Genomic DNA, 27752 nt, shown 5'->3' on the forward strand with positions numbered 1-27752 from the left:
TGAGCACTGCTATCCAAGAGACTGATGGTGTCCTAATAGACTTTATATTGGGCCTGTCTACAGTCTTAGAGGACAGCAGAGTTCAGAAGAGTACTTAGGCCGCTTTTGTTTTAGCAATTGGTTTGGGTCAGGCCCTCACAGATCAAACCTTCTGATTTATTTATGATTAATTTAGATCAGGCAATGGCTGACATGTGTCTTGACTGTTTAATCTGATGTTTTGCTTGATACTATACCTCATGTGAGCTAGATATCTCCACATACATATATTTTACAATAAGCCGTAGGAAGTGTATACTATTTTCTGAAATACATCAAATATTCTGATAATGTGTTAAAAATGGTTTTCTTTTCATAAGATCATCTAATGCTTTAGAGGAAAAGCGTTTATACACAGAGGCAAAAAAGGGAAAATACCAAAGAAGCAAAGTGCATCAGAAAATCCAGGAGGTTAAGCGTTTTGTTGAGAATTACCGGCGCCATATTGTCTGTGTAGTTATATTCTATGGAATTTCTGCAGGATTGTTCTTAGAGAAAGCTTATCGTAAGTATAGATGAAGTCATTGCTATTTAACTGTACTGAAATGCTCTAAGAGTAATATTTTTTTAGACTCTTTTCATATTCTAATGTTAGAAAAAGAATAGAAAACCCTTATGGCAAATTCAGTAATCATATTTTTGTCAGTGTCTATGTGTCCTTGATTCTCCTGAAGTCTTTGGAGCTGATGTAGGTTATTATGAGTGTAATTGTTACCATTTTACAAATCACTCGAAATGTCAAAGATGTGTACAGATGCATGTTCTAAGCTATACGTTCATATTACTAATGTAATACTAATGTTCATAATTCATCTGGATTTTAATATGTCTGCAAAAATGTAGACTTTAGCTTTCTGCAAGAAATGCAGGGAAAATGAATCAAAATGGACATTAAAACATCAATTCAAACTAGAGATGAGCGAATCAATTCGATGGGAATCAAATTTGCGTTGACTATTTAGGAATTTACAGAATCTGGCAAATTTTAAAAATTTGTGACTTGCCTTACACGATCCAACTAACATGTCTGCCACCATTTTACACATGACCTTAAGTTTGGCAAGGTGGGCTTCCTTATAATTCCTTGCAGCTATCAAAGCACATCTTATACTGCAGCCAATCATGAGAGACTATAATAGTATGTAAAAAAGCAGAGGCAGGTAAGAAGCAGCCAGCAGAGGATGTGAAAGTTCACAACTTAGGCTAAAGTTAGGGAGAAGAAGTTCTACACGTAGTGTGCGCTATAGCACACCAGTGAAGATAATTAGTATATAATGTGGGAAGAAAAAAGAATTATACAGAAATTTGGGAGAGAGAGAGAAAGTAGAACTTGCTGAGATTGATTATAGCGGTAATAGTGCTGATAGTTAAACATTTTTTTCATTCTTTATATGGATACAGTTGACCAATATTGATAAAAGATAAAAAAAAAAAAAACTGAATAAAACAATAACTTTGATAACCTGTCAAAGTTTGTGTGCTACAAACTACTGATTTTTTCCCCACCTGTTTTATTAATCAAATTTGATGTCTGTAAGCACCACATCAATAATGTGGACTGTTGCTGCTGATAATTTTTGGGCATGCTGTATGTCTAGCATTTCTTGGTTGCTCCTTTTTGAGAAGAGGAAAAAATGTGTTAATAAATACAAAAGAGAAATAAAAAAATACACATTTATCTGTGTGACAGTTTATCTCACAATGTGCATGTGACACAAAGTATTGATTTTTTTGCAAACCCATTTCATTAGTCAAATCTGATGTCTATACATGCTACACTAATACTGCGGCCTGTTGCCACTGTTGTTTTTTAGGCATATCGTGCGACTAGCATTTATTGCATCACTTGTTCCTTTTTAGGACGAAAGGAAACGTGGTTCAAAGTAATGACAAAAGTTAATTTTAGTTTAAAAAAAATGTATGGTAAAAGAAAAAGTGTAAATCGATATGGATGGAGTAACGTAAAAGAAACTGACTTTCATACTATAGCATATACAGTAGCAATAAGAATGTGGAAGCCGTAAGTAGCACCAGTAATAGCACCAGCTGTCCGGCCATTAACACCACCATAAGCAGATCAGAATTGTCCTCCTTTGTCTCAAGCAAGTATGTTGGAGGTGAGGAAGCGGAGGATGATATGAAATATAGGGCATATCTCTCATCTCAGTCACAGTAGGGTAGTACCTCAAACACTGACACAGACAGATTGTGTTAGTGTTTTGCATATTTCTCCTCCTCCAGATCTGTAATAGTTAATCTTTTTGATTGTGGACTTTAAGTTCTATCAATGACATATCTATCTTTTTTGACACTAAGCTACAGCACTCCCAGTGATAAGGAAAATGTTTCAAAACAACAACAAAAAGGATAATTTTTGGAATGTTTTTTTTTTATTATTTTAAAAAGCATAAAAAAACTCACAGTGCATTGTGTTACTAGACAGGCTGTTTGTTACTACCGATTACAATCCGCATTTGCGTTAAAAACTTGAAAGGGGTTGTATACAGAGCTAAGAGATCTCAAAAGGTATACATGCCTCTTCTGGGCAATTGGAGGGATCACAGTACTTTTGATTCATAGCAAATAGATTAGACGCAAATCAAATCTTTGGAAAAAATTCCCTGAAGCTGGCAAATTCGAACTGTATCTCAAATTGAAACCATTATTTTTAGGGTAACTTGCAGTATTCTAGAGCTGAGTGCTGCTCCAAGCTTTGGTTAGTAGACAAATGTCCCATTCAAAGTTGGAACAAGCTCTCTTGCTACCCAAGGAATTTTTTTAGGAGTGCCCCCCCTGCCATCCTCAGCCTCTGAAGATCAACATGATTGTTGGATATACTGTCATCTATTTCATTGTCTCATGTTTCATCTTTCCTCACCAATGACTTGTACCTCATTTATATACTGTGTGTACAATTATAAGGTAATTTGTATTTTTGATGCTTAATTTTATGATCGAGCAACTACTGTGCTGTAAGTCAATCCAAAAGACTGAAATCTGTGTAAGTCACTCCAATAATCCTGAAATCTGAATACATAAGAAAGTAAAAGTGAGGTTTTATCTGTCTTATGAGAATATCTATGTGTGCAGAATTATTAGATAACTATCGGTGTGCATAATTATTATGCAACAAAATAAAAAATGTAAATTTTCCCATTTAAATTGTTTATTTTCATCTGTAAAATTGAGAATAATAACCAAACAACTCAAAATGTACAAAAATACATTTCTGACATTATAAATATGTGACCAAAATAGTCGTCCTTTCTTTTCAATAACAGTCATAATCCTTCCATCCGTGAAGTCTATCAGTTTCTTAACCTGTTGATGATCAACTTTTTCTGCAGCACACACCACAGCCTCCCACACATTATTCAGAGAGGTTTACTGTTTTCCTTCACTGTAAATCTCCTATTTAAGAAGGAGGCCATGTCATTATTCTTTCATCTTTAAGGCGTCTACGAGCCAAGCAGTGGAGTACTTCAATGCATGCAATGGAGCATTGTCCTGCATAAAAATCATGATTTTCTTGAAAAGATGCTGACTTTCTCCTGTACTACTGCTTGAAGAAAGAGTCTTCTAAAAACTGTCAGTAGGTTTTGGAGTTCAACGGGTCCTGGTAAATCTGGAGGAAACGTTGTAGCGCAGGTCAGAGTGAAATGGCTGTCGTCCTTCAGATGTGCTCTTTCCCTCCCTGCAGCCAATTTTAATGTGCTGTCAAATAAAGACTTTGGATTTTACAGGACTGGTGAGTGCCATGATTTCTCTTTTTCTTGAGAAAGAAGAACATGTCCCAACCAAAGCTTAGTGCAAGGTTTCTCAGTTTGTAACATGTAATTGTAATTTCTGTCTGCCCTCCTTGATCTCCAGCACCACTCAATCCCAGAGGTGCAGGGTTGCTTCACCTGGGCTCGGAATTTCTCCTACGGGGGCTCCTACCCACCAGATGTCACATTTGTGATGCCTGATATTGCAAGGCACCAAACTTATAATTGGTCATACAGGAATAAGAAGTACATGCTCACAGTGCTCCCAGTATCTGATAACACCCACATGGACTTAACAAAAGGGAACTCATTAGTTGCCAAATATTTTGATTGCTAATATCTCCCCAACAGAGAGGTGATACTTAAAAAAATATGTTTTATTCCACTCTGCAGATACTAATATTTTGTGTCTTTAGTTCAGTATGAGAAAGGTCCTCTTTAATATACATATTTCCATTTTTAAGCTCAAAACTCACTGCCAATTGTTTCATGTTATATTTGTGTACAGCGTTTTTCTTACTTTATATATTAGAAAAATTATGGACAGCTAAAAAGAATGCATATGGAATGCCTTGATGTTCTTTAGATTGCTTCTAATAGTCTAATTATGTTACTTTTTGCAACATGTGTAAGTGGATACATTTGCAGAGTAGCTCACACCTACTGCTCAGATCCTCCTGTATAAGACCATTCTAGTTTTTCCTGCTTTTCTGGGGCCAGCCAAAAGTAATCTGTTAAAATCTTGAGACTTGTCTTTACCTGCCAGGTATGAAGAAGTGGCTGTGCATGATTAAATCTCTCCATTCACTCATAAGAGAATTCCAAAAATTGCCAGGCTAATGTGTTTATTTATTTTTAGAACTTCCATATAAATTAAATGAGAGAGCTATACATGTAAGGCCACCTCTCCATTAATGCCAGAACAGGTTAGGACTCCATTCTTGCGAAAGATGAGACACATAAATGATGGCACATCCATGATGAGAACTCTCCTGTAAATTGTACTTTTGGTATAGTTATACAATAAAAATTAAGCTATTGTCTCTATCCCACTTGCAGATTATGCTTTCGAGTCCCAGCACTCAGGCATCGGTGAAGTAACATTACCAGGTATCATTGTATCCAGAGGAACAGCTGCAAGTATCTCATTTATGTTTTCCTACATACTGTTCACTATGTGTCGCAATCTCATCACTTTTCTAAGAGAGACCTTCTTAAATCAGTATATTCCTTTTGACGCTGCAGTGGATTTTCACCGACTTATTGCAAAAACTGCTGTCATATTAACAGGTTAGTAATAATGTTCCTCTTTTGATGTATAACTTTTTTAGAAAATAAACAGTAGTAAAGAAATTAATACTGTACTCCATGTGTGATTTTTTTATGAAATAATAACATTTGTGCCATTAGAGGATCCACCAACATAATCATAGTTAATGATTTATTAACATTAGAAGCTTGTCATAAAAATTCAGTCCATATGGAAGATGGTGCCATAATGTACCGTGATATATATTTAGGCTGGAAAATATGCCGCAAAGTAAGAATGCTTTCAAAACTAGATATGATTTTATATATATATATATATATATATATATAATATATATATATATATATATGCACCACTTCCCCACTGTAAGGTTTCAATACTGTTATAAAAATATTATGATTTGAGAGTCCTCAGTGGTTGATACCTTTTGATGGCTAATTGAAAAGATGGTAACAAATTGCAAGCTTTTGAGACTACTCGGGCATCAACCACTGAGGACTCTGAAATCTTAATATTTTTCTATCTACTGACTAACACAGAACAAAGATATATCTTTTTCCTGTATCAATACTGTAATAAAAATGTATTTTTTAACTACTGTTGCTTCCTTGTCTTACAGTTCTCCATAGTGTTGGCCATGCAGTTAACATTTATATGTTTTCCATCACTCCTCTTAGTACCCTTTCCTGCATCTTTCCCAAAGTTTTTATAGATGATGGGTAAGTTAGTAATGTTATGTTACTTCAAAAGCAGAATTGCAAAAAATGTGTCTTCAATATATACATTAATATCCTACTAAGTACTCACAATTACCCTATACAGATTAATTTTTATTAAATGAAAGCTGTCTGAACCCATCAATTTCGACTGTACTGGCCAACAATCTGATGTATTTAGGGGTCTCCAAATACTGACAGTGTGAATATAGTCTTGTACACTCCAATTTAACACTTATTTTATTATACTGGATAGTAAAATTAAACTATAGATTTATGCAGCGTGAACACCTTTAAGTGACAGTTTGATCATATTAAGCATTCTGGGCCTCAAAATATGTGCCAGAGTTCCCTGACATTTACCTAATTCTCAATAGTGATTTGATAGCCAGTACTTGAATGAATATCAGCTTTACTTGCACTGACTTCCTGGTAAGCTTATGCTGTACTTCTGTGTATATGCAATAACCAATCAAAGGAGGCAGAGCTGTAGGGGGAGGGAGAGAGCAACGACTTGGACCAATGATACCAAGGATAAAACAGTAGGGGTGTCTCAGACTCCCCCAGCCTATCTGTAAGAGTTGTGGATGAACTTTAGGCACAAATATCAGCACTACCTTACCAGAGCTGAGCTAAAAGTCAGTCAAGAAAGCTCTGAGGAAAATAGGTAAAAAAATAAGCATTCCATTATAGGTGCTGGCTTATATATAATTTTTTACCTAATGTGTGGACAATATGAAAAACAAAAACTATGCCTAAGCACTAAAAGGCAGGTAGTTTCTACTTAACTGCTTGTTGTGGATGGCGCCGTTCTTCCCCGACACAGAGTGGTCACAGACCCCTCCTGTGGCGATTCACCTCCTTCTGCTGATACACATCAACATCACATCAACAGAGTGGTGGATTCTTTTCCGCTCTGCTCTTTTGACAGGGCGGGATTGCTGTCGTCATTTTGATTGATAGCCGGATTCCCGCTGCCTAACCGGGGGAGCCGGCTGTCAATCAGAATGACGTCAAAGTCTGGCCCCGTTGACAGGGCAGGGCAGAAAAGAAGCTTCCACTCTCTCGATGTGACTTCAGTAGAGGCAGCTGAATCTCTGGCAGAAGCGGTCTTTGACACCTCTGTGCCAGGGAAGGCGACATGAACAACAGGCAAGTAAATAGCCACTACCTGACTGTTAGTGCTGAGACACATTTTTTGTTTTTCAGAAGTCCTGGATATACCAATTAAGAACACATAATATCAATTATATTGTTAAAAAAAATTCCATAATGAATGGGGGTATAAGCCTTATTGTGAAGGGGATCAACCAAGTCAATATGTCATTTAAATTAAATATTTAAGGCGACAACGTATAATAGATATGGGAGATGCTGGACTTGAGACTATGTCGTTTTTATCACATTTAATTCAATATTTCAAGTTTTTCTTTATGTTCTTCACTTTGGTTTAATGAAAAAAATTACCATAAAAATGTTACTATTAGAACAGCTCATTGATTTCAATGAGCATAAAACATTTACTTAATAAATTTTATATATATTTCTTTTTTCAAGGTCTGAAATTCCACAAAAATACTATTGGTGGTTTTTCCAGACTATACCGGGTAAGTTTAAGAAAAGTAATTTGTATTGTTTTATAATGGTTAGCTGTTTTGTAGAGAAATCATGTTTAAAGTCAGCCATATTTGGGCAGTAGTACATCTAATAATGTAGCAGTTGTATAGCTAGTCTCTGTCTAGTAGCTACACCCGACAGTCACCCCCAGGCTTGATGTGACTGCTACAGATACTGTATATATGTATATACTATATACCAATACACACACACATATATATTGCTCTACAATCCAATGCGCTATCATAGCATGTGAGTAGTGAGTGATTGTTTATAATCAGAGAGACATAATCCTTAGTGAGATATTTGATCAGTTATCATCAAAACTAAATTATTAGCCCAGTTTTTCTCTGAGATAAGCGTTAATGGAAATAATAACAGACGAGATAGTTGGTAGAGGTGAGCGAATGTATTTGATTATTGCTTGAATTTTACAAAAATCTGTATTCGTTAAAATCCAGATTTTTTCTAATTCACTACTGGCCAGTGGCCATTATATTTCTGAAACGTAATGATCCATCAAAATGGTAAAATATAAAAAAAACACACTTATTCCCACTTCACTTCTACAGCTATTTCACTCTTCATCATTACATGTCCTCGTCGCATCTTTTGATCGCTGCTGCTTGCGCTTAAATCTCAGGGTCTCTCGCGGGGAATTCCAGCTCTGATGAGGCTTGGGACAATTCTTCCCATGTGTTTACCAGGTCGCAGCACAAGTTTTGGCACACATTGTGGCATCATGATACCTTGACCTTGTGTGGGTGTCAGCGTGAGCAGCGGCGAACAAAAGACGTGGCATGGAGTGGATGGGTGACGGTGAGGAGTGGACAAGTCAGGGAGAAGAGCATTGAGGTGAGAATACAGATTTTTATTTTATTTTTATCCCCAGAACATAATAAGGGACATTGAATCGAATTTCCCTGGAAAATTAATGTAAATCGGCAAATTTGAATTTTGCCGGGTCCACTCATCTCTTAATAAATAGTCTTTATGGACTATAGCTTAAATTAAATCAGTGCCATGTTTTTGGGCTACTTAAAATAACAAGTTGAGCAGTTATAGCTATAGTGGGTAGTGATGAGCGAGCGTGCTCGCCACTGCTCGGTACTCGCCTGAGCATCTTACTGCTCGAGATGCTCGACGCTCGCCGAGTAATTCTGGGGTTGCTCGGCGGGAGCTTGGGTCTCCTCCCTGCATGTTTGGCGCTCTTTACAGAGCCAATGAACATGCAGGGATTGCCTGTCACTCATTGTAATTCCGTAGCCATGTTGGTTGTGGCATTACAGTGATTGGCTGGCTGCATAGCGTCATCGGGTCTATATCAGACCTGGTGCCGCCATGCTCGTCACAGTCACTCCAGAATCAGACAGTGTAGGGAGAGGTGCTGCTGTGTCAGGGAGAGATTTGCTTGTGTGTTAGGTAGTGTAGGGGGGAAAAAATACATTACACATATCCATCTTAACAAACAGTCCTTTTGAGGACTAACTAATCCATCTGCAGAGATATCAGGCAGGCAGTGTATATAGGCAGGCAGGCAGGGTATATAGCAGACGGGAGTGCATATAGCACAAGAGGCTCCATTCCAATTCTGCCTTCTGCTTCTGTAAGATATTTCTATACAAAGGCCCAGGTCTCAGGGGCAAGGAATACTTAATCCTCATTATTTGCTTAAAAAGCAATCCAGAGAACACAGTTTTTTCTGCACCATTTGCTTGATCGCACTGCAGAATACAGCCAGGTCCTTTCCATATTACAGCGCTAGAAATCCAGCTATTTAAAACTCTGTTTTCTCCATCACAAGGATCACATATACGTTGTCAGAAAATACTGCCATTTCTGGCCTCCATTAAAAATTTCTTTCAGTGTGTCAGTGAAGCAATTCACAGCAGTTTGCTGTTCAAACTACTTACCTACAAGCTAGCTATTTAAAACTCTGTTTTCTCCATCACACGGATCACATAAAAGTTCGCTCCAAACTCAGTCATTTATAGTGAGCGTGGAAGATACTGTCCTCATTTCAAATGGGCAAGGCATGTGGCAAGGGACGGGGAACTGGACGTGATGATAATGGTGCATGCAGAGGCCGAGGACAAGGCCGTGGGCAAGCTAAAATTTGCCACAACAAACATCCACATCTTCTCGCCTGACCTTCCTGTTCCAAATCCTAGGGGACCGCAGCACATCACTATTGAACCCAGAGCAGTGTCAAAAGGTTGTTAGTTGGATAGCGGATAATGCTTCCAGTCACTTAGCCACCACCACCACCACCCTGTCTTCCACATGGTCAAGTCTCAGTAGTCGTGAGTCTGAACCGCATATTCCTCACCCTGATCTTCCTTCCTCCCACTATGCCGAGTACCCAGAGACAACTGATCCCATACTTGGACACTCTGAAGAGCTGTTCACTTTTCCATTTATAGATTCAGGCCTCTCGCCCTGTCCACTTGAAGTGGGGCAAGAGGAGATTGCATGTAGCGATGCCCAAATATTTGAGCAGCCATGGTCACACGAAGGCAACGGTGGGAAAGTGTTCCAAGAGGTGGACGATGATGAGACACAATTTCCAGAAAGTCAGGAGGAGGACCAGGGTGCGGAAGTGGAAGATGAGGTGGTGGATGATATAGTAACTGACCCAACCTGGCAGGAGGACATGCAGAGCGAGGACAGCAGCACACAGGGGGAGGGAGGCAGAGCACCCCAACAGGCAGGAAGAAGCAGTGTGCTGGCCGCAGACAAAAGGCAGGCAACCGTTCCCCGTAACACCAACACAAATGAAGTTGCCATTACAACTGACAGGTCTTCCCGAGTCTGGTTGGTTTTTAAAGACTCTTCCGATTACCCCAAACAGGCCATTTGCACCACCTGCCAGGCCAGCATCAGCAGGGGTCGCAAAACGACCAGCCTGACCACCACCAGCATGATCAGGCACATGGCAGCAAAGCACCCGACTTTGTGGGCCAAACCCCAGGGTCCAGGAACAGTGTCTGCAGGTGACACCATTGCTTCTTCCGCTGTTGTGCATGCAAGCCAATCCCCTGTCCATGGTGCATGCGAAGATGCCTCCTGCCCTGCACCTGTCATTAAGTAGCAGCATCAGGAAGCACGTCCATGTCCTTGTCCCAGCACAGCGTTCAGTTGTCCATACCCTAGTCCTTGGAACGCAAGCGCAAATATGCAGCCAACACCCCACAGGCCACACTACTAAATTCTCACATTTCACGACTGCTTGTGCTCGAAATGTTGCCTTTTAGGCTCGTGGAGATAGAAGTATTCCACAACCTGATGGCAGCAGCCATCCCAACCGCCACTATTTCTCCCAGTACGCCGTCCCCGCATTACACAAGCACGTGTCCCAAAACATTAGCCGTGCCCTCAACAACACAGTTACCGGGAAAGTCCACCTAACCACGGACACGTGGACAAGTGCTTGTGGGCAGGGACGGTACATCTCGCTGACGGCACACTGGGTTAACATAGTGGAAGCCGGGCCCCAGTCAGAACTTGGGATGGAACATGTCCTCCCGACGCCAAGGAATGCGGGCCCTAGGTCAATCAGGGTTGTCCCCACAGTCTACAGCTCCTGCACCTCATCTTCCTCAGCCTCCTCCTTCTCCTCTTCAGCCTCCATCTCCGAAATGACCACATCAGTCACAAGCTGGAAGCACTGCAGCACTGCCTCAGCCAAGCGGCAACATGCTGTGCTGAAGTTAATATGCTTAGGTGACAAACCGCACAATTCTGAAGAGTTGTGGACAGCTCTGAAAGAGCAGGCAGATCTGTGGCTCACACCGCTGAACCTACAGCCAGGCATGGTGGTGTGTGACAATGGCCGGAACCTGGTGGCGTCTCTGAGGCGAGGCCAGCTCACACGTACCATGCCTGGCCCATATGCTTAACCTCGTGGTTCAGCGGTTTCTGAAATCCTACTCGGAGCTGCCGGATCTGCTTGTTAAAGTATGCCGCCTGTGTGCCCATTTTAGAAAGTCAGCTACAGCTTCCGCTGCCCTTGCCGTGTTTCAGCAGCGTTTGCAGCTTCCGGCTCAAAGACTGGTGTGTGATGTCCCCATGCTTTGGATCTCTACACTGCAGATGTTGGGAAAGATTTGTGAGCAGAAGAGGGCAGTTGTTGAGTACCAGCAACAACAAGGCCATCGGTATTCAGTTCAGACTCCACACATAAGACCTCAGGAGTGGACATGGATGTCAGACATATGTACCATCCTTCAAAACTTTGAGGACTCCACCAAGATGGTGAGCGGCGATGATGCCATAATTAGGGTCACCATCCCTCTTCTCTGTCTTCTGAAATGCTCTCTGCTCACAATCAAAGAGGATGCATTGCAGGCGGAGCACGATGAGATGGTGCAAGGAACCATACAGGGTGATTACACACACAGCCAAGCCTCATCTCATCCCAACATGGATTGGGTGACAATGAGGAACAGGAGGAGGAGGAAGGACAGGAGCTAGTTTCATGCACGATGGATGGTACTACCTGCACAGCTGTCATACCGTCTGTTCAACATGGATGGCCAGAGGACAGTGAGGAGGAGGAGGATTGCATGCTCAGTTATCCTCTTGGTGAGGACACGGAAGTCTTGCCTGTTAGTAGTCTGGCACGCATGGCTGAGTTTATGTTACACTGCCTTTCCCATGACCCTCGCTTTCTCAAAATTTTGGGTGACAGTCATTACTGGTTGGTGACACTTCTAGACCCATGCTACAAGGAGAATTTTATATCTCTTATTCCTGAGGCGAACAGGTCTACAAAAATGGGGCTGTACCAGAAGGCCCTTGCTGTGGAACTATTAAAAAAAATTCCCATCTGAAAACCTTCAGAGTCCCTCCATCATAAATAAAACAGGATGTGTCTGATGATGTGTCACACACCACATTGCCAGATAAGGTTGTAAAATGTTAAAATGACATTTCCCTGTGTATCTTAAAAAATAACGTAAAAAAAACAAAACAATAGGATCTTTCTTTAGTATCAAAAACAGCGTCACAAATTTAACCTCAATGTAATCACATTGTTCAGCTCCTGCACCTGCTCCTCCATCTCCGAAATGACCACATCAGTCACAAGCTGACAGCACTGCAGCACTGCCTTGGCCAAGCGGCAATAGGCTGTTCTGAAGATAACATGCTTAATGCTTAATTGACAAACCACCCAGCGCTGCAGAGTTGTTGAAAGCTGTAACACAGCAGCCTGAGCTGTGGCTCTCACCAGCTGAACATACAGCCAGGCATGGTCGTGTGTGACAATGAGCAGAACCTGATGACGGAGAAATGACACCCAGAGTAGATACGGTTTCCTTCTATGCCAGTCCTTTCTCCGAGCTAAAGAATATGGCTGTGGTGAAATACAACTCAGCAAAAAAAGCTGTGGACTGGCTCCGTACTGTCCATGGCCACATTCACCTGTCCACGTGTTTGTGGTTAGGCGGTCCTTCCTAGTAAGTGCAGTGGGGAGGGCACGGGTAATGTTGTGGGACCCGTGCTTGTGGAAGGCAGAGACGATACCGGGAGAAATAGTGGCGGCTGGGGACCGAGTATGGACACCCGGCCGCCACCGGCATGAGGTTATGAAAAGCTTCCGCCTCCACGAGCCTAAAAGGCCACATTTCAAGTGCAAGCAGCTGTCAAAAAATTGGCAGTATAGTATTGTAGCCTATGGTGGGTGGGTGGATGGCTGCATACTTGCGCTTGCATTCCAAGGAATGGGGTAGGGACAACTGATCGCTGCACTGGGACACGGACATGGACGGTGATTGTTGCAAGTCTGCAACGACAGGTACATGGCGGGAGGCATCTTCGCATGCGCCAGGGATCACTTATGATGGGCACACTTTTAGGCAGTGACCTGGGAGTCAGAAATGCTTACAGAGGTCTTCCCCATGCTGTTACCATGTATTTTCAGCACTGTATGCATGTGTCTGATGATGTGTCACACACCACATGGCCAGATAAGGTTGTAAAATGTTAAAATGACATTTCCGAGTGAATGCATTTGTCACGGTTGAAAGCAATGCAAAAGTGAAAAACCACATCAAAAACGCTACGTGTGAACATAGCCCAAGGTGTGGAGGAATATTTTTGGTTTTGGTTATTTATTTTGCCTTATATACAAGTTATTACCCTGAAAAGGATGTTCTATAATATATTTCCCAGGAAAATCCATTTTGGTTTTGTTTTTGTATGTTTTATTGTGAGTCCGTAAAAGTGGCGTAATACTCTGACAACGTTGTTGACAGCAGTGACTTGGGAGTCAGAAATGCTTCCAGGGGTCATCCCCATGCTGTTCCTATGTCATTTGAGCACTGTTCCCATCGATTTGGGCAATTTTTAGGCCCCCTGCAGACCGCCGGGGGGAGCCGCCTGAAAAATGCTCGAGTTTCCCATAGACTTACATTGGGCTCGTTGCTCGGGTTGAGCACCCGAGTATTCCAATTTGATCGACCCGAGCAACGAGTACTCAAGGAATTTCGTGCTCACTTATCACTAATAGTGGATTTATATTTGACCTATTGGAAAAACATATTTAATTTATAAATCTAGTAATTTTGATACAAGACATGATAAATGCTTATATAAGGGTTTTTTTTCTAGGATTTACTGGGATTTTGCTCTTGGGTATTCTAGCATTGATGTACGTCTTTGCTTCCCACCATTTTCGACGTATCAGTTTTCGTGGATTTTGGTTCACTCATCACTTGTACATAGTGATGTATATTTTGGTAAGCCTTTTAATAACATCATGTTTCAGGTAGCTGTAGAAATAGTCATTTCCAAATGTATTGTTATTAAAGGGAACCTTTCAGCATGAATCTAACACTGACTGAGTTATTACAGCTGTGTATGTTTTATTCAGAAACACTGCAGCATTTCTGAGGAAACATACTTTAGTTGGCCCGGAACGATGCATCTCAGATGGCTAGTCTGAAGCAGGTCCATGGGAGCTTCTCTCTGATCTTCTCCACTAGACTGACAGGTTTTGTCCTATACATGCACATAAGAGACTTGTCACACAAGGGGTGCTGAGCTCAAAGAAGCCGCCGGGGTTTTGTTTCTGACTAGGGGGTTGCATGGTAGACTCAGTATCCCTGATATACAATGGGTAACCACTGCACTTTATATTGACTTTTGCACTTTATTGTGAACTATATGGGTATTTATATGTAACAATGGAACAAATATTTGCTATATGAAATGATTAAATCAATCCTCCATTACTTTTTTCTTCCTGATAGACCATTACATCATGTATACAATTTTAATCATGTTTAAATAAAGTAATATTCTTTTTAATATATTTTGGAGGTTTGTGGCTACTCCAGTAGTTGTCTTTTCAGCTAAATAATATTTTAGGAGTACTATAACCCTTATTTGATAACCATTACTGATCGAGGAACACAATAATTGACCTGGAAACATTTCTTGTGCTGTAGGAATATTGAGATAGTCATCTAAGATGCATAGTTCCCCATTGAGTTTTCAAAATATGTTTTTCTCTGAAACGCAGCAATATTGCAGTAAGTGGTTGATTCATGTTGTCCTTAGCGTGGCAGCATGAAACTTATCATATATTCCTTTTAAAAATGAATAGGACTTTTAGAGATGTTTGGTGACAGTATTTTCTTTCTCCCATATACATGTACAGACTCAAACTATGGTCGACTTGTTGCTTTATTTTTTTTATTCTAGCAAATTCATAATACAAATGCTTGTTCAAAATAAACTGTATATTAACAGCTTGTAATATATGAAGCTAAAAAATGAAGCGGTACGTCAGTGAACGGTTCTCTTCAATACTTACCATAGCATTTACAGTACCAAAAGTACATTTGCAACAAAAGCTGAACATTTTGGTTTATCTCTATTTACCCCTAATTGCTGAAAAATGTCTTCTCACTGAAGTTCTGAAAGTGGCTCTGACCCTATATAAATCTATATGAACAATATGGTCAAAGGTAAAGTTGTTCTATGTGTTATAAGAGCCATAGATTTAAGATTTCAGTGGGAAATAAAACATTTTAAAAGTAGCATTGGAAACATTTTAGCAAAAACAGAAAAATGTAGAATATTGTATCAATATAATTGTTACGACCCTGAGAATACAGTTATCATGCTATTTCTAACAAACTGTGAATGCTATAAAAACAAAATAATGCCCAAATTTCTGATGTTTTATTTTGCCTACGTAATCTAAACAAAAATATAATATGTTGTATTTACATTAAAACTCCATTAACCATAAGAAGCGCTGTTTATCCGGGCTGTCATGTGAATTGTTCTGTTTGATGGAACTGTGAAGGCTGCAGAACTGTTGTGATCTCATGATTTATCTGAGGCACTTTAGATTTTAAAAGGAGCTTGTAATGTAAAAAAAAAAATATTAACCTGCATATTATTGGGTTAATCTGCCGGTTAATAGCGTTCAGACACCAATCAGCTGCCTCACTGAGAGTCCCGCTGCCTGGAGGAAATTAACTTTATTCCACCCAGCAGCCCGAGTCTTCCAGTTATAGGGGTGGCACCGGCACGGTTTCAGTTACCACTTTGTGCATAGTGAGCGGTGCCTGTAACTGCGTTTCAGGCACTGGTGAGAGCCAGCCCTAATGATGAACCCCAGAAGTGTGGTTACAGCCGCCGCTCTCTATGGACAGAGTGGTGACTGAAACTTTGCCATCGCCACACCTATGACTGGAAGATGGCGCCTGCCAGGAGGAATAAAGTGCGGTGGTCTTATGGTGTCAGAACACTATAAACCTGCAGACTAATCCCATATCTGCAGGTTAATAGTGTTTTTTTACATGATAGGTTCCCTTTATCGGATTGTACAGTATTGGACAACCCCTTAAAAAGGATGATAATTATGGGTCCACTCTATAGTACATTAGACTGATGACTAGGACGTACAGGGGCCAAATAATTTTCTGCCTTTAAAAGGTTGTATATGAAGACATATAGAATTTCAATCTGCAAATGAATGACTTTAACAATAATCATCTTTGTTTAGATTATTCTCCATAGCAGCTTTGGACTCCTTCAACCACCCAGATTTCACATTTATTTGTCAGTTCCTGGTATTATTTTTGTTGGGGACAATTTAATCAGCTTGAGCCGAAAAAAGCGAAAAATCAATGTGTTAAAAGCAGAATTGCTTCCTTCGGGTAATGTGACCATTATTACATTATACACAAAAATAATTTAGTCATTACTCTAGATTAATTGAGAATGATGTGCTCTCTTATGTGTATGTTTGGCCATGACTCTTGTATCTTCATTCACTGATGCAAATGGTAATAATACAATATAAGATAAAATATTTCCTTAAAGTGAGCCTGTCAGCATGTTTTTACATATGGAAGTATTGGTTTCACTATGGAGGTACTCGTTCCCTAATAAAACTGATACTGTTTATCTAAAGATCGGTGTGCAAGTCATGAGAAATCTAGCAAATAATCCTTATGCAAATCAAGTTGGAAGTGCTCTGGGTGTGTGTCAGTGCTGTGGAAAGAAGTGGTTCAAGTACATTAACACCCCGTTCCTCCAGTGCACTTCCAGACTAATTTTCCACACTAGATTTATGATGAGCAGCAAATCAGATCTCTACAAAAAAGGTATTTTTATTGAGGAAACCAATGTACACTGGCACACCATAACGCAGATCTGTATTTCATCATTTTCACATCTATTGCTTTATATGTCTGTCAAATACAAAGCTATGAAAATAATTTTTCACTGATTTGCTCATTGATAGTCCCAAAGATTACAAATAAATCCAAAAGTGAGTCCACATATAACCATTACAAAATCCCAATGGCTGTCTGATTCATACAAAATTATCTGGTACTATCCCAGAAACTGCAAAGAGTTTGCATTGACGAGTAAAAGGTAATAATGCTTTGAACTTTTGACTTTCAGGCCCCTTACCTCATCACCATCCACTACTGCTTTGAACGTGAGACTACCATCATTTTATAGACACTCATCTTGGCTATCTCATACATAAATTTGACTTGCAACTATTTAGCATATCATTAGTTATGCAGATTCTTGTCATGTCACTAAATTGTTACTGTTTTGCTCCTGATGGTGGAAAAATCTTTTTCTTCCTTTATACTACAAATTACATCTGTTCTGACTTTCCCTAATAGCTCAGTGTTTTAATAGGTTGATTCCCAAGCGAAAGGTCTCAGGTTCAAATTGAAGAGCAGCCATGAAGAAGATTTCCAAAGAAAAGAGAAACAGCATCATCCAGTTCATCAATAGCAGTCTCTTGGCCAAGAAAATCGCCAAACTCCATCATGTGAGTGCCATGACAATTGGTAGAATAAGAAATTAAGTCTGTCTGCTCATTTAAAAGCGAAGAAGTGAACGTCCAGGCAAAATGTCGGAGTCAACGAGTCGGATCATCACAAGGTCTATCAGTTCTGGTGCGACAAACACGGCAGTGGAGGTGGTTCGTATGCTTCATAATAGTGAGATTACAGATGTCCATGTAAGCACTGTGCAGTGCACATTACAAAAGCCTGGAATCGTGGCGCGAAAAAAGGTGAAGAAGCCTCGACTTCAATATCATCATAAGAAGCGCCGGCTTGAGTTTGCAAAAGAGAACGAAAAGTGGACCACAGAAGATTGAAAATTAGTGATTTGGAATGATGAGATGAAAGTCAATAGACTAGGCTCTGATGGGTGCAAATGGGTCTGGTAGAAACAAGAGAAAAAGGAGCTAATGGATCGAGAAATTGAAGGTCAAGTTTGGTGGAGGAAGCCTGATGATATGGGGCTGTTTCACAGCCAAAGGCGTTGTATACTTGACCATGATTGATCGTGGTCTCAATGCTGAGGTATATGTGAGTATCCTACAAGACGAGTTACTTCATACACTAGAGTACTATGGGCATGAAGAAAAAGTTGTATACATATCCAAATAAGTCGACCAGTATGCACCAACTTTGGGAATGTGAATATTAATGACATTGTAATTTCGGTTGAGACATGCTTTAATCTGATTGAGAGCATGCCCAGAAGGATTTAGGTAGTGTTGAAAACCAAAGGTATATTTACAAAATACTAACAAAATAATAAAAATTAAAATTTAGATTTTTAGGCACAAAATAGTAACAGTGCAGTGATATGACAAGAATCTGCATAACTAATCATTTGCTAAATAGTTGCATGTCAAATTATGTATGAGATAGCCAAGATGATTATCTATAAAAAGATGGTAGTCTCACATTCGAAGCAGCAGTGGATGGTAAGATGTGGAACCAGAAAGTCAAAAGATCAAAACATTGTTACCCTTTTAATCATCAGTATATTTCATTCTTCTTTACTTACCATTATGTACTGTAAATTCTTGGAATAAAATAATATGCTTTATTCTCAGAAGTAAGTACCCATAAAGTCTTTATTCAGTGATTAAAATGTACCACAAAGCCTCATACATGTGACACAGCAACTATCTATCATACACTCACACCAACATAGGCTAACCAAAGTTCCATCCCATACATGTTAAGTATAATATCTTCCTCATGGTTATTATTCAAATTCTTGTGGAATTTGCTTTTTGCAATTCTGCATTTTATAATAGACATATTAGCCAATTTATAGATGACTGGCAACATGGAGGCAGATATTGGCATCTGAGAGAAGGTAATTTCTGCCATAGCAATATCCCATTTATAGTCCACACCCTGTCCATGTCCCTTCCTGGTCCACACTCCTCCACTTCCTGAGCCTAGGAGATTTGCCAACTCCTCTGGGAGTCTGAAAGGTACCCCATTTTTGTGAGCTTCCTTGATGTTCTAAGAGAGTTTGCAAGAATCAAATATGATGTAAATTCACGTTACTGTAAAATTCAAAATTAAGATCTGTCTTCATGGTCCTACTTCCATCTATCGTCTTGATAACATTCTATACCATGGTATTTGTTTTCTTTTCCAGTAACTGGGACTCAATATTATCTGAGTTTTACCATTTATTGTATTCAATTATGTGTTTTATCTGTTGGAAAAATATATTTTCTTTTTTTCTCTGTGCATAGATGTGACTTACCTAAGGTTTGAGCGCCCCAATGATTTTGAATACAAATCAGGACAATGGGTTAGGATTGCTTGCTTAGCTTTGGGGACAAATGAATATCACCCATTTACGTTAACCACTGCCCCACATGAGGACACGCTGAGTTTACACATAAGAGCTGCAGGACCTTGGACCACTCGCCTTCGTGAGCTGTACTCTCCTCAGAGTGTGGAGGAACTCAATGGATATCCAAAAGTACAGTAGAATATTTCCCCTATATTTGAAAACTTACAGTATATTGCTTTTACCATTATTGAAGGGGTGGTCTACCCTTAGGCTCCAAGTCTGCAGTCACTCTATCTGACTGCAGATTTGTGAATCTTCACATTGCAGACACTAACCACTGTGAGAATTCTCCGGCGCAGGGAGCAACAGGCACATGAGCACAAGTATGTGATTTGCGGTCAAGTACCAACTTGATGGGGACGGCCTCACTCCATGCAAGTGTATTGAGAGAGGTCGGACATAGTCTAGTTGGAATGTGGTTGAAAGTATGCAAATTGCATTCTTGCGATCACATGACCATCCGCATTGTAGATTCTTGACAACACATCAGGATTTGGTCAGTATTCGGTCAGTATTTTTTCTCAGGAGTGGGAGCCAAAACCAGGTGAGGAACAATCAGAGAAAAGGTATAATAGAAATAAGTGCACAAATTCTGCATTTATCACCCACTCCTGGTTTTATTTCCTACTCCTGAGAAAAAATACTGACCGAATACTAACTAAATACTGATAGTGGGGCCGTGGCCTAAGGCCAGAAAACCCCTTTAATAGGTTCATGGCATTTGCTCATTACATTATGGAATTGTACCGAGTAACTCTAAAGCCCTCTATCAGTTCCATTATGTTTAAAGGGAACCTGTCATATTCAATAACACTATTAACTTCTAGCTTATAGTGTTAAGAAAGTTCCTGGCCACAGTACTGAAGATGTGACACCTAAGAGAAATGAGCTTTATTTCTCCCAGGAGCCGCCGGCTTTCAGTCATGCAGGCGTCCAGGCACGGCTACAGTCACTGCTTACTATACTGTGAGTGTCAACTGTATGAACCCCCCCCCCTCCTAACACTTTGACTGACAGCCGGCCAGGCACCTTCTAAACACTATTAACCCTATTAACCTATATTAACCCTTTAGCTGCAGGTTAGTAGCATTATTGGACATGACAGGTTCCCTTTAAATCTATGTTACGTTAGATGCAGTAAAGTAATGCAAATACTGCAGTGCACAAAGTGTTTATAATTATATTGTTTCCTCCTAATGATCAAAAGCAATTGTAGAACCATATTTTTATTAATATATTGGCCCATTTGGGTTTATTAACTTTTTATTTATTTATTTTTCCCATTTTTCTTTTTTGTTAACGGACCTCTTCTTATCATTAGATATATTTAGATGGACCCTTTGGTGAAGGACACCAAGAATGGAATAAGTATGATGTTTCAGTACTGGTTGGAGGGGGGATTGGAGTCACACCTTTTGCATCTATTCTTAAAGATTTGGTATTTAAATCATCTGTGAATGCAAAGATAATGTGTAAAAAGGTAAGATGTGACTTATCTTAAAATTTAGAATCAGATAGAAGGAAAATATCGAAGTAAAATAAAATACAATTTAAAATGAAGAAAAATGTGCGCAATAATACAGATAACACATGGCGAGCAGAGGATGTGTGCAGATACATATACAGTGAAGGAAATAATTATTTGATCCCTTGCTGTTTTTGTAAGTTTGCCCACTGACAAAGACATGAACAGTCTAAAATTTTAAGAGTAGTTTAATTTTAACATTGAGAGATAGAATATCCCAAAAAAAAATCAAGAAAATCACATTGTATAAGTTAGATAAATTTATTTGCATTTTGCAGTGAGAAATAAGTATTTGATCCCCTACATACCATTATGAGTTCTGGCTCCTACAGACCAGTTAGATGCTCCTACTCAACTCATTACCTGCATTAAAGACAGCTGTCTTACATAGTCACCTGTATAAAAGACCCCTGTCCACAGACTTAATTAATCAGTCAGACTCTAACCTCTACAACATGGGCAAGACCAAAGAGCTTTCTAAGGATGTCAGGGATGTCAGAGCTCAATTTTTGTCTCATCTGACCATAGCACCTTTTCCCAATAACTCACAGAATCATCCAGGTGTTCATTGGCAAACTTCAGATGAGCCTGCACATGTGCCTTCTTGAGCAGGGGGGCCTTGCGGGCACTGTAGGATTTTAAACCTTTAAGGCGTAATGTGTTGCCAATGGTTTTCTTGGTGACTGTGGTCCCAGCTGCCCTGAGATCATTAACAAGTTCCCCCCTGTGTAGTTGTAGGCTGATCTCTCACCTTCCCCGTGATCAAGGATACCCCACGAGGTGAGATTTTGCATGGTTCCCCAGATCAATGTCGATTGACAGTCATTTTGTATTTCTTCCATTTTCTTACTATTGCACCAACAGTTGTCTCCTTCTCACCCAGCGTCTTACTTATGGTTTTGTAGTCCATACCAGCTTTGTGCAGGTCTATGATCTTGTCCCTGACATCCTTAGAAAGCTCTTTGGTCTTGCCCATGTTGTAGAGGTTAGTGTCTGACTGATTAATTAAGTCTGTGGACAGGGGTCTTTTATACAGGTGACTATGTAAGACAGCTGTCTTTAATGCAGGTAATGAGTTGAGTAGGAGCGTCTAACTGGTCTGTAGGAGCCAGAACTCATAATGGTTTGTAGGGGATCAAATACTTATTTCTCACTGCAAAATGCAAATAAATTCATCTAATTTATACAATGTGATTTTCTTGATTTTTTGGGGGGATATTCTATCTCTCAATGTTAAAATTAACTTACCCTTAAAATTATAGACTGTTCATGTCTTTGTCAGTGGGCAAACTTACAAAAACAGCAAGGGATCAAATAATTATTTCCTTCACTGTATGCTGTAAACAGGTTTATTGTATACGCAATACAGGATGTAGTACAATAGTATTACCCTTACATAATGCAGCAGTTGCTGACAATTAAACAAGACCTCTCACTTTTGCTGTGCACAGACATGACAACTTCATGGTCAAGATATTTAACTAATGATTAAGATTATCAATATAATTTACATTTCACAAAAATGCTGTTTTAGTGTTTTTAAGCAACATTATCACATGATGAATTATAATAATTTGATAAATATATTCTGCACTAGTTTTTTTCTGATAATTTCCACTGCAGCTGTCCTGAATGTTATCTACCGTATATTCCGGCGTATAAGACGACCTGGTGTATAAGACGACCCCCCTACTTTTCTGTTAAAATATAGAGTTTAGGATATATTCACCGTATAAGACTACCCCTTTTCCAACGCATACCAAACACCGGTAAAAATTAAAAAAAAACAGATTTGAATTTAACATGGTCCTTTTTTAATTTAAATTCTTATGACATGCAGGTATATAGCAGGAAAACTGTCACTCATAAACATAAGGCATACAACAACAACATTACTATCATCCATTTTCATCAGCGGCATACACCGGTACCCGACAATTTACAACAGAAAGAATAGAGCTTCACACATAGATTAGATAGATAGAAATATGCCAGTCACATATATATGAAGTACAGTGACATTGTTGCTTACTGTACTTGTCATTTAGTGTAAAGGATTTATTAAAAAATATAATAGTGTTTTCGTGCACCGTCTCTTTAAAAAAGCCGGCCGGCAATTCAGCATCTGTACCCGACAATTTAGAATAGAAGGAATAGAGAATCATACATAGATTAGATAGATAGAAACATGTCAGTCACATATATATGAAGTACAGTGACAGTGTTGATTACTGTACTTGTCATTTAGTGTTAAAATAAAGGATTTATTTTTAAAAAAATTGGCGTGGGGTCCCCCTTAATTTTAGTCTCTAGCGGAGGTTAAGCAGACAGCTGGGGCAGATGTTTGAAGCCTGGGAAGGGGGTAATACCCACGGAGCTTCCCAGACTAGTAATATCAGCCCCCAGCTGAATACCTAGCCTTTACTAGCTATTAAAATGGAGGACCCCCCAAAAAAAATGACGTGGGGTCCCCCCTATTTTAATAGCTAGCAAAGGCTAGGCAGACAGCTGGGGGCTGATATTAATAGCCCAGGAAGGGTGCCATGAATATTGGCCCCCTCCCAGGCTAGAAACACCAGCCGTCAGCCGCCCCAGAAATGGCGCATCCATAGGATGCGCCAATTCTGGCACTTAGGCTCGCTCTTCCCACTGCCCTGTAGCGGTGGCAGTGGGGTAATAGGGCTGGGGTTGATGTCAGCTTATAATGCCAGCTGACATCAAGCCCAAGTTAGTAATGGAGAGGCGTCTATAAGACACCCCCATTACTAACCCCATAGTCAAAGTTAAAAAAAAACAATTCTGGCACTTAGCCTCGCTCTTCCACGCTGCCCTGGTGCGGTGGCAGGGGGTAATAGGGCTGGGGTTCATGTCAGCGCCAGCTGCCATGAAGCCCAGGTTAGTAATGATGGGCGTCTATAAGACACCCCCATTACTAACCTACAAAGTGTTAAAAAGAAAAAACACACACTACACCAAGAAAAAAATAATTTATTTGAAATAAACCACACCATTTTATTTAATTCTTAGTTTACTAAAAAAAAAATAATTACCTGTCCACGTTCCGGCGCTGATCTCCCATGCACAGCTGTCACATCTGGAGATGGTGACAGCTGTGCATGGCTGCTGCAAGCTCACGCTGCCGGGAACACGTCCGCTCCCGGCAGCAGGAGCCACTGACTGAGGTCACCGGAGTGCATTCAGTCAGCGCAGCTCCGGAGACCTCCTTTACGGCACTGCTGTACCGTGGGAATTTCTCACGATACAGCAGGGCCGTAAAGCAGCTAACTGGAGCAGCGCTGCCTGAACTCCGGCGAACCCGCTTATGCAATGACGGGGCTGCTTTACGGCCCTGTCATTCTAGCGGCGGCAGCGGTTCAGAGCGGTCACATTCTATGTGGCTGCTCTGAACTGGAGATCTTCGTGGGACACTCGTGGACTACTACGGAGGGGTAAGGATAAGGTTGTGGTTTATTATTTTATATTTTATTACAGGAGATCGATGGCTTCGGGGAATTAGGTGTCTAGGTGAGTATAGGTGTAGTTTTTTATTTTTTACTTTATTTTAGGTGGCGATCAGCGGGGACAGGTAATGTATGAACTAATTTATTGTAGGTAACCACTGGCCACCAATGACATGTATTTAACATTTATTGGGGACACAGTAGGGCAATTTATATAGCAGGATCAGGCTGATGGGAACTACTGCTCCCATCGAGCTGATCCTGCTGGCAGGAGTGGACGGGGGACAGACATAGGCCAATGGGAGTAGTAGTGTCACATCGGCCTATGTCTGCCTGCACGCACACACCCGCACACATCGCACAGACACCGCGCACACCCGCAGACATCGCACAGACACCGCACACATCGCACAGACACCGCACACACCCCCAGACATCGCACAGACACCGCGCACACCCACACACACTCGCAGACATCGCACAGACACATCGCACAGACACCGCGCACACCCGCACACACTCGCAGACATCTCACAGACACCGCACACACCCGCAGACATCGCACAGACACCCCACACACACTCGCAGACACACGCACAGACACCCGCACACACCAATCATGACGGGTCTGGGAGGTGAGGCTGACCTGTGAGACCGTGGGAAAGTTCATGTGAGTTCATGCAATGAAGTCAAGCTTGAACTCACATGAACCCTCTGAGGGCACCGCGGCGACTTCAAATGAACAGCTGATCGGCATCACCTGATACCTCAGCTGTTCATTTGAAATAACCGGCGGGAAAGCGCAGCACAGAACGGGAAAGCCGGCGGTGAAGTCTTTTCACTGCCGGCTTCCCCGCCCGGGTCCTTCGCTCCCCGCTCCTTTGTGCTGCACTCCCCGCCCGGTCCTAACTTACGATCGGGATGGGAGGTGGCGAGGGGAGCGGAGGATCGGGGTGGGAGGCTGCGGGGAAGCAGTATGGGGCTGTGTGATTGTTTAAAAGCCGGCGGCTTTTTACCGCCCGCCGGCTTTTAAACAATCAGGAGAATTCTCCCACGCTGTGATGGCATTCTGATGACAGGCTGGATATCAGCTGAGCTCTGCCATCCAGCTTGTCATCCTTCAGAGACACTGCAGAGCGCAGGCATTATGGGAACTTCCGATTCCGGTATTCGATATTGTAAAAGTATGGGAATTAAGTATCGGAATTCCGATACCGCGAATATCGGCTGATACCCGATATTACAGTATCGGAATGCTCAACACTACTTGTCACAGAAACGATGCGAACTTCCCAGCTCCGGACACAGCGCAGCGCTTCTGTGACAAGTGAAAGCTGTCGGCACAGAAGCCCTGCGCTGTGTCCGGAGCTGGGAAGACACTGCGATGTGTCAGAAAAGTTCGCTAGGTTCTGTCTGTCTCCGCTGCTGGGAATACGCTGCGCTGTGTCCCAGGCCTGAGAAGACACAGCGCAGCGATGTGTCAGTTTCAGCACAGAAGCGCTGACTGTCTGGACCTACCGCCGCCGTATATTAACTCCCTCCACCTTATATTAACTCCCACATGGCAGGGATACGGCCACGGCAGCTTATTAACACCCCCAGAGTATCCCCGCATGTCAATTTCTGAAAGTTCAAAAACATTACCGGCGTATAAGACGACCCCAGACTAGACAGAAGATTTTTCAGTCTTCAAAAGTCGTCTTATACGCCGGAATATACGGTATGTATATTAACAAAATGACTGGTAGGAAATATTTATTAACCACTTCGCACCAGAGCCTGTTTTTGCCTTCATGACCGGGCCAATTTTTTCAATTCTGACCACTGTCACTTTATGAAGTAATTACTCTGGAATGCTTCAACGGATTCCCCTGATTCTGAGATTGTTTTTTCATGACATATTGTACTTCATGATTGTGGTAAAATTTCTTCGATTATAACTTGCGTTTATTTGTGAAAAAATTGGAAATTTGGCGAAAATTTTGAAAATTTTGCAATTTTCAAACTTTGAATTTTCATGCCCTTAAATCAGAGAGATATATCACACAAAATAGTTAAAAAATAACATTTCCCACATGTCTACTTTACATCAGCACAATTTTGGAACCAAAATTTTTTTTTGTTAGGGAGCTATAAGGGTTAAATTTGACCAGCGATTTCTCATTTTTCCAACAAAATTTACAAAAACATTTGTAAATGTTCAAAATCATATTTGAAGTCACTTTGAGGGGTCTTTATGACAGAAAATACCCAAAAGTGACACCATTCTAAAAACTGCACCCATCAAAGTGCTCAAAACCACATTCAAGAACTTTATTAACCCTTCAGGTGCTTCACAGGAATTTTTGGAATGTGGAAGAAAAAAATTTACATTTAACTTTTTTCACAAAAATGTTACTTTAGACCAATTTTTTTTTATTTTCACAGGGGTAACAGGAAAAAATGGTCGTCAAATTTTTTTGTGCAATTTCTCTTGAGCGTGATGATACACCATATGTGAGGGAAAACCACTGTTTGGGCGCACTGCAGGGTTCGGAAGGGAAGGAGCGCCATTAGACTTTTTGAATGTAAAATTTGTCTGAATAATTAGCAGACGCCATGTTGCGTTTGGAGAGCTCCTGATGTGCCTAAACAGTGGAAACCCCCCACAAATGACACCATTTTGGAAACTAGACCCCTTAGGGAACTTATCTAGATGTGTGGTGAGCACCTTGAACCCCAAGGTGCTTCATAGAAGTTTATAATATTGAGCTGTAAAAATAAAATTTTCACATTTTTCCCACAAAAACGTTTTTCATCCCTTAATTTTGCATTATCATAAGGGTAATAGGAAACATTGCACCATGAAGTTTGTTGTGCAATTTATCCTGAACATGCTGATATCCCATATGTGGAGGCAAACCACTGTTTGGGCGCACGGTAGGGTTTGAAAGGGAAGGAGCGCCATTTGACTTTTTGAATGTAATATTTGTTTGAATAATTAGCAGACACCATGTTGCATTTGGGGAGCCCCTGATGTGCCTAAACAGTGGAAACCCCCCACAAGTGACACCATTTTGGAAACTAGACCCCTTAGGGAACTTATCTAGATGTGTGGTGAGCACCTTGAACCCCAAGGTGCTTCACAGAAGTTTATAATATTGAGCTGTAAAAATAAAATTTTCACATTTTTCCCACAAAACTGTTTTTCATCCC

General features: G+C 40.7%; 1 protein-coding gene across 1 annotated transcript in view; it reads left to right on the forward strand.

The window, feature by feature from the left end:
- LOC141166325 (dual oxidase 1-like) overlaps positions 1 to 27752 on the forward strand; it is a 261582-nt gene that overhangs the window by 216449 nt on the left and 17381 nt on the right. The window contains exons 23-30 of the mRNA XM_073652895.1: positions 360 to 544; positions 4866 to 5096; positions 5696 to 5795; positions 7350 to 7399; positions 14022 to 14149; positions 16432 to 16585; positions 19468 to 19700; positions 20893 to 21051. Of these exons, the coding sequence (XP_073508996.1) occupies positions 360 to 544; positions 4866 to 5096; positions 5696 to 5795; positions 7350 to 7399; positions 14022 to 14149; positions 16432 to 16585; positions 19468 to 19700; positions 20893 to 21051 (1240 nt within the window). The remainder of the gene's footprint in view (positions 1 to 359; positions 545 to 4865; positions 5097 to 5695; positions 5796 to 7349; positions 7400 to 14021; positions 14150 to 16431; positions 16586 to 19467; positions 19701 to 20892; positions 21052 to 27752) is intronic.

This window comes from Phyllobates terribilis, unplaced genomic scaffold, assembly GCF_046119375.1.
Source record: "Phyllobates terribilis strain yellow unplaced genomic scaffold, ASM4611937v1 Scaffold_11__3_contigs__length_659146591, whole genome shotgun sequence".
In the NCBI taxonomy this organism is placed as follows: domain Eukaryota; kingdom Metazoa; phylum Chordata; class Amphibia; order Anura; family Dendrobatidae; genus Phyllobates; species Phyllobates terribilis.